This window comes from Procambarus clarkii, chromosome 45, assembly GCF_040958095.1.
Source record: "Procambarus clarkii isolate CNS0578487 chromosome 45, FALCON_Pclarkii_2.0, whole genome shotgun sequence".
In the NCBI taxonomy this organism is placed as follows: Eukaryota; Metazoa; Arthropoda; class Malacostraca; order Decapoda; family Cambaridae; genus Procambarus; species Procambarus clarkii.
In genome coordinates, this window is record NC_091194.1 from 15,237,821 (window position 1) to 15,247,820 (window position 10,000).

Here is a 10,000-nt window from a genome sequence, read left to right on the forward strand (position 1 = left end):
GAGTCGTAGGCAGAAAGCTCTTTCTGATTGTAAGAGAAGTAAACAAATAGATGTAAATAAAGAGGCAGTTAAGATTAACTCCAATCACAGCTATAAGACTAAGTGTAACCAGAGGCACGGGGTGGTGGCAGCTAATGCAATTGGTCAAGACTGAAAGCTGATATATATAAATATAAACCCATCTGCTGTCCACCTATTAACACCTATGCCTAACCGAACACATGAACCAAGGCACCCACGCGAACACATTCCGAAGAACACAAATAATACCTTCCTGCCCTCCTCCCTCCCTCTCTCACCCAGTAACCACCCCTCTCTTTCCCGTCCCCCCATAGACCTACCACCCTTTCTCCCCCTCCCCTACGATTTCCCCACCACTCCCCACCACAGCCCGAGCACCGACTCATCAGCGCTGAAGCACGCAACACCGCCATCACACTGCTCCCCAGTGCCCAATACTCGTAAAAACCATTTCCCTGAAGTAATATTAAGGTAGGCAGAGCTGTTAAAATAATTACCGACAAATGGATTTATGATAACAGCATTCTGCGTCACAAAGTACACCAGATTTGGTTTAATTTTTTTTCCTTTTCTCGGTAGGTGTTAAATGTAGTTTGGTTCTCGATGTGTGTGTGTGTGTGTGTGTGTGTGTGTGTGTGTGTGTGGAGTTCTTTTGTTATCACTGACTATTCCTTTCGCTTCGTTCTCTGTTATTGTTCTGTTGCTTTTTTTTGTTTTGTTTTTCCCCCCTTGGTACAAGTGATTGGGCAGTGTTTCTATATCCCTTAATATCCCAGCACCTTAATTTTTACACATTTCTTCAAGATTGTATAAAGTAATGTTGACTTTGTCTTTCTAATATCCTCTCTCTCTCTCCCTCAATTTAATATCTGTAACCTATATCTTTCTTTCTCAATGTATTGATCAATCTATTTGACTGTCATTCTTCCTTCTTTTCTCTGTCTTATGTTTATCCCTTTTCATTTGTCTGCATCTTATTTTCTCCTTGAACTCTCCCAAGTCTCCATCTCTATCTCCGGCCTTTCTTCTTCTATCTCTCTGCCTCACTCTATATCGACAAACTCCAAAACAGAAAAATCAAGCAAAAACACCAAGAGAGTCTCAACTCTACAGGAGCGAGAATGCTCTATTCCCCTCAGACACGAAGGGGGATAGAGCCCTCCCCTCTACCAAGTCTACAAAAACCTCCTACATGGACAACAAAATATTAGCATAAACAATGCAAACTAGAAACAAAGCCCAACTAAATAATATGAAAACTTAAAAACAACCAACGAAGACATCTGAAATTGTTTAGTATCCTCAACTCACATTGTGTGAGTTATGTGAGCATTATTTGTCTCAGAGAGATTCTGTTCTTAAGAGATTCTCCCTTTTCTTCCCCCGGAGGCTAACTTATGTTTAAAGGTTGATGTTAATCTCTTTCCTCGACGGTCTGTTGAACTTGAGACAGCTGGTACTCCCACATGCATCTCGATACAAGTTACAGGATGGACAACCCAGCGGGTTTTCTGCGTATTGTGAGGTGTTGTGTATGTCGCTATATTGGTAAGTTCTCTCACTGGATGAGGTGATGTGTATGTCGCTATATTGGTAAGTTCTCTCACTGGATGTGTTGTGCATGTCGCTATATTGGTAAGTTCTCTCACTGGATGAGGTGATGTGTATGTCGCTATATTGGTAAGTTCTCTCACTGGATGAGGTGATGTGCATGTCGCTATATTGGTAAGTTCTCTCACTGGATGAGGTGTTGTGTATGTCGCTATATTGGTAAGTTCTCTCGCTGGATGAGGTGATGTGTATGTCGCTATATTGGTAAGTTCTCTCACTGGATGTGTTGTGCATGTCGCTATATTGGTAAGTTCTCTCGCTGGATGAGGTGATGTGTATGTCGCTATATTGGTAAGTTCTCTCGCTGGATGAGGTGTTGTGTATGTCGCTATATTGGTAAGTTCTCTCGCTGGATGAGGTGTTGTGTATGTCGCTATATTGGTAAGTTCTCTCGCTGGATGAATGACGTTGTCCAGTTATTTCGCCCTTCAGGGAAAAATAAATTAGATGAAACAAACAAATCTCCCTCCGTCTAAAAAAAATGAACCAAGTACTACTTTACAATATTAAGATATAAAGAGAAAAGGGAGAATAACACAGAATCAACAAATAAAAATCCAACACATGTCACTAGTAACATCATAAGAAAAGTTTTCATGTTTTATGAAACGTCTTATGAAAAGTTTTCATAAGAAAACAAACAAGTGATTACCTCCTCTACGCATGTATCCCAATCCTTGAATCGCAAGCAAATACGAAAATAGACGAATCCTGTAAACGTCTAAGGATCAGAAAACTCTTTTTCATTTGATCAAAAAATAATGATTTCTCAAATACTATTTCGCTGTGAGAACATGTCGCAAATAAGAGTCAGCTGATGGATTGTTACAAATGAGTCAGGTGAGGCAGGAACGGTAGCTGGTGGAATGTTGCAAATGAGTCAGGTGAGGCAGGAACGGTAGCTGGTGGAATGTTGCAAATGAGTCAGGTGAGGCAGGAACGGTAGCTGGTGGAATGTTGCAAATGAGTCAGGTGAGGCAGGAACGGTGGCTGGTGGAATGTTGCAAATGAGTCAGGTGAGGCAGGAACGGTGGCTGGTGGAATGTTGCAAATGAGTCAGGTGAGGCAGGAACGGTAGCTGGTGGAATGTTGCAAATGAGTCAGGTGAGGCAGGAACGGTAGCTGGTGGAATGTTGCAAATGAGTCAGGTGAGGCAGGAACGGTAGCTGGTGGAATGTTGCAAATGAGTCAGGTGAGGCAGGAACGGTGGCTGGTGGAATGTTGCAAATGAGTCAGGTGAGGCAGGAACGGTAGCTGGTGGAATGTTGCAAATGAGTCAGGTGAGGCAGGAACGGTAGCTGGTGGAATGTTGCAAATGAGTCAGGTGAGGCAGGAACGGTAGCTGGTGGAATGTTGCAAATGAGTCAGGTGAGGCAGGAACGGTAGCTGGTGGAATGTTGCAAATGAGTCAGGTGAGGCAGGAACGGTAGCTGGTGGAATGTTGCAAATGAGTCAGGTGAGGCAGGAACGGTAGCTGATGGAATGTTGCAAATGAGTCAGGTGAGGCAGGAACGGTAGCTGATGGAATGTTGCAAATGAGTCAGGTGAGGCAGGAACGGTAGCTGATGGAATGTTGCAAATGAGTCAGTTGAGGCAGGAACGGTAGCTGGTGGAATGTTGCAAATGAGTCAGGTGAGGCAGGAACGGTAGCTGGTGGAATGTTGCAAATGAGTCAGGTGAGGCAGGAACGGTAGCTGGTGGAATGTTGCAAATGAGTCAGGTGAGGCAGGAACGGTAGCTGGTGGAATGTTGCAAATGAGTCAGGTGAGGCAGGAACGGTAGCTGGTGGAATGTTGCAAATGAGTCAGGTGAGGCAGGAACGGTAGCTGGTGGAATGTTGCAAATGAGTCAGGTGAGGCAGGAACGGTAGCTGGTGGAATGTTGCAAATGAGTCAGGTGAGGCAGGAACGGTAGCTGGTGGAATGTTGCAAATGAGTCAGGTGAGGCAGGAACGGTAGCTGGTGGAATGTTGCAAATGAGTCAGGTGAGGCAGGAACGGTAGCTGGTGGAATGTTGCAAATGAGTCAGGTGAGGCAGGAACGGTAGCTGGTGGAATGTTGCAAATGAGTCAGGTGAGGCAGGAACGGTAGCTGGTGGAATGTTGCAAATGAGTCAGGTGAGGCAGGAACGGTAGCTGGTGGAATGTTGCAAATGAGTTAGATGGGAGAGAATCGATCACTGATGGAATGATGTCCACATAACACACACTACAATACCAACAGGCTGAACGTCTTGTGTTCTAATACACAAATTCTGGATCTGAACGGAGAAGGCTCAAGTGCTCACCTTAAGAACACTATAGCACAGTGGTCTACGCCCTTGGCTCTCAACTGAAGGACCCGGGTTCAATCCCTGATCAAGACAAAAAAAAATTTGGGCATGTTACCTTTTACCTTGAAAGTTAGGTAACTGCTGTGGCTTTTATCCTGGGCAAGGTCAGTAGTTAATTGGCTTATGAGTCTTCGATAAGCTTAAGAACATGCTTCACGTTCCCCAACAACGGCCATTATAAACAGACGGCTTAATTCTCCATTTGTAAACAGTGCTTTAATTCAATGTCAAGCTTCGTTGCGTCGAGGATTGAGATAAGTCGTCTTGGGCTGGCCCTTTACCATGGTAAGAGGTTGGTAAAAGGATGAGAGGAGGAAGCAGGAGACATCTGAGAGTGTGCTGAATACGCACCATGTGAAAGACCTTTAGATTCAATTAGAGTTTTACAAACGAGGCTGTTAAGAAAGTGCAAGAGGCGTCTTAATGTTACAAATTTCTTTGCGTTGTTCGCCAGATTTGCAACGAGTTTTTTCAAGTCTTTGTCCCTCAGGATTTCTTTATCTATTTGTGTTTGTCTTTGTCTCTCTCTATCTCTAATCTCTGTGCTAGTCTACAAGGTTGTCTGGGAGAGTATGACCTCAATAACTGAAGGATAAAGGCCACAGAAGATCAGACAGAACCTAATCCTCGGACTTTCGTTTCTCCCGAAGAAAGTTAATGAATTTGGCGGATCATACAGTTATATATAAGATATAAGATATATAAAAGGATATAAGAGTTGGCTGCTTGTGGAGGCTGGGAAGGGAAGTGATGCTCCGGTCTTCAGAGAATAACCTCTTGTGATGTCTCTTTCAAGATAAATTATCCAACGCGTTTAATACTCTTTATGGGAGCTGAAAATGTTTGAAGTGTGTCGTATATTTTTGCTGGGAGTGAGGAGGGAGGGGGAGGATGATGGTGTATTTCTGGGAGGGGGTAAAATAGATTTATATATATATATTAAGGATGGGGGCGGGGTTGTGGTTGTTGAAAGTGTATTAAAGGGATGTTGGTGGTGGTTGAGATGTATTTGTGGGGGGTTGCAAGTGGTGTGTTATTGGGTGATGGATGAATGTGGTGGTGATGGTAGTGGATGACGAGTGTGGTAGCAGTGGCAATGGTTGTGTGTTGTGGTGTTGCCGTTATTGCAGAGGTTGTGTGTGGTCCAGTTATGGTAGGGGGGGGCGGTTGAAGTTGCAGTGGTTGTGGTGATGACAATGGTGGTGGTGGTGGTGGTAGTTGCTGCAGAGATTGTAAAGATGGTGGTTGCAGTAATTGTGGTGATGGCAGAGATTGTGATGAAGATAATTGCAGTGATGACTGCAATGAAAAAGTTCAGTATACACACACACACACACACATACCTATACCCCACATACCTATACTCACTGAGATAACATGTTCTGATGTACAGACGGATAACACCACGTACAAAATACAACTACAACTTATGATAATATTAATCAAATATACACAAGGGAAATGACAGTAGTTTGATATATGGATGAGAAAATGATAGTAGTAGCTACTGGGATTCGAAGCAGCGCATCTGGAGCACACCAGAACGCTGGTATGAATCCCCGTACGACTCCAATAATTTTCCTAATAATAAAATAATTTCAAACTTTATTTTAATAATATTAATGAACACAATGATAAATTATTTAAGTAGGCAAATCTAAAAGAATAACGCTTTGTGCCTATCATTCAAATTATTAAAAATACTAGTAACATTACTTCTTTTTAGTCATTTGTTCAGAAACTCATTACCATTAATTATAAACATGAAAAAGCTTGTGCATAAAACAAAACGAAAAATACATGAAGATATCGTAACTGATCCTGCGTATTTTTCTCCGGATAACTCCGCGCCTGTGAATCAATGAAAAGAATGTGCCATTATTTTACCAGAGGAGACATTCGCTCTGAGATATTCCAAAGTCAAGACTCCCTCCTGTCAAGGATAGCAAAGATATGCGAAAATACTCCACTGGAAGCACTCGAGAGGAATGTAAAATCCAGGCAGGGAACTTGCAAAATATTTCGAATTAGAAGTCCCCCTTCTGTAAGATACATGTCCCAGATACTGTCACTGTAGACTGAAATTGGAATTCTCGAATTCATGGTATTGTTATGGTCAATGGTGAGCCTCGAACCATTGTGCTATGGTTGATTGTATATGTCTCTTTTAAGACAACCATCTGAGGAGATGGGTTGTTAATTCTTCGTCAGAAATTCTGTAATCCTTCATATAGCATCAAGTGCATCGCCTACTTCCTTATCCTTTTCTCTGTCCTCCCTATCTTGATCCTACAGCTCGACCACCTACTCGTGGGTGTGCGAGTATTCACCTATTCGTATTCACCTATTTGGTATTGCAGGATCGAGCTGTTAATACTGGGACCCCGCTGTTCCAATTGCCAGTTATATAATGCAATATAAAAAGAATGTTTATATACTATTTGTGCGTGCAGAATCGAGTTATTAGCTCTTGAGGCCCGCCTCTCTTAACGATCTATTTTGTCTTCTATTATGTCTATTACACATATTTTTATCTCTAAAACAAACACACACACACACACACACACACACACACACACACACACACACACACACACACACACACACACACCTAGGAAGCAGCCCGAAACAGTTGTCTAGCTCCCCAGGTACCTAATTTACTGATAGGTAACAGGCGCATCAGGATGAAAGAAACTCTGCCCATTTCTCTCTGCCTTGTCAGGGAATCGAACCCAGGCCACAGGATAACGAGTCCCGCGCACTGTCCACTCAGCTACCAGACCACTCACACATACTGTGTGTGTGTCTGTGTGTGTGTGTGTGCGTGTGTGTGTGTCTGTGTGTATTCACCTATTATTCACTCAGTTGTGTTTGCGGGGGTTGAGCTTTGCTCTTTCGGCCCGCCTCTCAAGTGTCAATCAACTTTTTACTAACTACAATTTTTTTCTCCACACCACACACACCCCCCCCCCCCAGGAAGCACCCCGTGACAGCTGACTAACTCCAAAGTACCTATTTACTGCTAGGTAACAGGGGCATTCAGGGTGAAAGAAACTCTGCCCATTTGTTTCTGCCTCGTGCGGGAATCGAACTCGCGCAACAGAATTACGAGCCCTGCGCGCTATCCACCAGGCTACCAGGCCCCCAAGGAGGCCTTGGGGGCCTGGTGTGTGTGTGTGTGTGTGTGTGTGTGTGTGTGTGTGTGTGTGTGTGTGTGTGTGTGTGTGTGTGTGTGTGTGCGCGCGCGCGCGCATGCGTGGGTGGAGGCGTGCATGTATGTGCGTTCATGCATGTGTGTACTCACCTAGTTGTATTTACAAAGGATGAGCTATGGCTCTTGGGTCCTGCCTTTCAACCCTTAAGCGACTGGTGTACAGGCTCGAGATGCCCAACCGACGGTAGATTATGTTAAGTGTTCCTTCCAACCCTTTATTACCTCTGCTGATGCCCAACCGGACAACATCATGGTGGCGATACTTCAATCGGAAACTTGAGTATCCAAGATGACAATGGAAAATACAATTTCTAATTGATGAATTGTATCGTACAGTAAATTGAAAGAATTAATGTATTGGTGTCAACGATACACTAACCTGTTTGTATATTTTTTTTAACAGGTGACATGGATGAAGCGAGAGGATGACCAGCTTCTGACCGTAGGACCGCAGGTGTATGCTGCGGAGAACCGCTTTACCGCCACCCATTCCCACCACAGCAAGGTTAGTCCCCATTGTACTGTGCCACAGCAAGGCCCTTTGTCTTGGGCCACAGCAAGGCCCTTTGTCTTGGGCCACAGCAAGGCCCTTTGTCTTGGGCCACAGCAAGGCCCTTTGTCTTGGGCCACAGCAAGGCCCTTTGTCTTGGGCCGCAGCAAGGCCCTTTGTCTTGGGCCGCAGCAAGGCCCTTTGTCTTGGCCCACAGCAAGGCCCTATGTCTTGGGCCACAGCAAGGCCCTTTGTCTTGGGCCACGGCAAGGCCCTTTGTCTTGGGCCACAGCAAGACCCCTTGTCTTGGGCCACAGCAAGGCCCTTTGTCTTGAGCCACAGCAAGGCCCTTTGTCTTGGGCCACAGCAAGACCAGTCCCCATTTCAAGTACCACAATAAGGTTAATCCCCCTTTTATTGTACCATAGGAAGGTCAGTCCCCCTATTCATCATTGTGCTATATCAAGGTCAGGCATCCTGTTATCGAAGCACTACAGCAAGGTTCGCTTGGCATCCTTGTGCCATTGAAGGATCAGTCCTTTAGTTATCATTGTCCAATAACAAGGTCAATCGCCTTGTTATCTTTGTATTACAAGGTCAATCCCCCCCACAACAGTCAATACCCCCCCCCACAACAGTCAATACCTCCACCACAACAGTCAATACCTCCACCACAACAGTCAATACCTCCCCCACAACAGTCAATACCTCCCCTACAACAATCAATACCTCCCCCACAATAGTCAATACCTCCCCCACAACAGTCAATACCTCCCACACAACAGTCAATACCTCCACCACAACAGTCAATACCTCCACCACAACAGTCAATACCTCCCCCACAACAGTCAATACCTCCCCCACAACAGTCAATACCTCCCACACAACAGTCAATACCCCCCCACAACAGTCAATACCTCCCCCACAACAGTCAATACCTCCCCCACAAGTCAATACCTCCCCACAACAGTCAATACCTCCCCCTCAACAGTCAATACCTCCCCCACAACAGTCAATACCTCCCACACAACAGTCAATACCTCCCCCACAAGTCAATACCTCCCCCTCAACAGTCAATACCTCCCCCACAACAGTCAATACCCCCCCCCCACAACAGTCAATACCTCCCCCACAACAGTCAATACCTCCACCACAACAGTCAATACCTCCCCCCACAACAGTCAATACCTCCCCCCACAACAGTCAATACCTCCCCCACAACAGTCAATACCTCCATCACAACAGTCAATACCTCCACCCACAACAGTCAATACCTCCCCCACAACAGTCAATACCTCCCACACAACAGTCAATACCCCCCCACAACAGTCAATACCTCCCCCACAACAGTCAATACCTCCCCCACAACAGTCAATACCTCCCCCACAAGTCAATACCTCCCCACAACAGTCAATACCTCCCCCTCAACAGTCAATACCTCCCCCACAACAGTCAATACCTCCCACACAACAGTCAATACCTCCCCCACAAGTCAATACCTCCCCCTCAACAGTCAATACCTCCCCCACAACAGTCAATCCCCCCACAACAGTCAATACCCCCCCCACAACAGTCAATACCTCCCCCACAACAGTCAATACCTCCACCACAACAGTCAATACCTCCCCCCACAACAGTCAATACCTCCCCCCACAACAGTCAATACCTCCCCCACAACAGTCAATACCTCCACCACAACAGTCAATACCTCCACCCACAACAGTCAATACCTCCCCCACAACAGTCAATACCTCCCCCACAACAGTCAATACCCCCCCCACAACAGTCAATACCTCCCCCACAACAGTCAATACCTCCACCACAACAGTCAATACCTCCACCACAACAGTCAATACCTCCCCCCACAACAGTCAATACCTCCCCCACAACAGTCAATACCTCCCCCACAACAGTCAATACCTCCCCCACAACAGTCAATACCTCCCCCACAACAGTCAATACCCCCCCACAACAGTCAATACCTCCCCCACAACAGTCAATACCTCCACCACAACAGTCAATACCTCCCCCCACAACAGTCAATACCTCCCCCACAATCAATACCTCCCCCACAACAGTCAATACCTCCCCCCACAACAGTCAATACCTCCCCCACAATCAATACCTCCCCCTCAACAGTCAATACCTCCCACACAACAGTCAATACCTCCCACACAACAGTCAATACCTCCCACACAACAGTCAATACCTCCCACACAACAGTCAATACCTCCCACACAACAGTCAATACCTCCCACACAACAGTCAATACCTCCACCACAACAGTCTATACCTCCCCCCACAACAGTCAATACCTCCCCCCACAACAGTCA

The 10,000-nt window shown here is 45.6% G+C and overlaps 1 protein-coding gene across 1 annotated transcript in view; it reads left to right on the forward strand.

Moving 5' to 3' along the window:
* The window catches only part of LOC138350473 (protein amalgam-like), a 229,538-nt gene that overhangs the window by 172,198 nt on the left and 47,340 nt on the right, over positions 1 to 10,000 (forward strand). Inside the window, exon 3 of the mRNA XM_069301450.1 lies at positions 7,581 to 7,682. Within this exon, the coding sequence (XP_069157551.1) occupies positions 7,581 to 7,682 (102 nt within the window). The remainder of the gene's footprint in view (positions 1 to 7,580; positions 7,683 to 10,000) is intronic.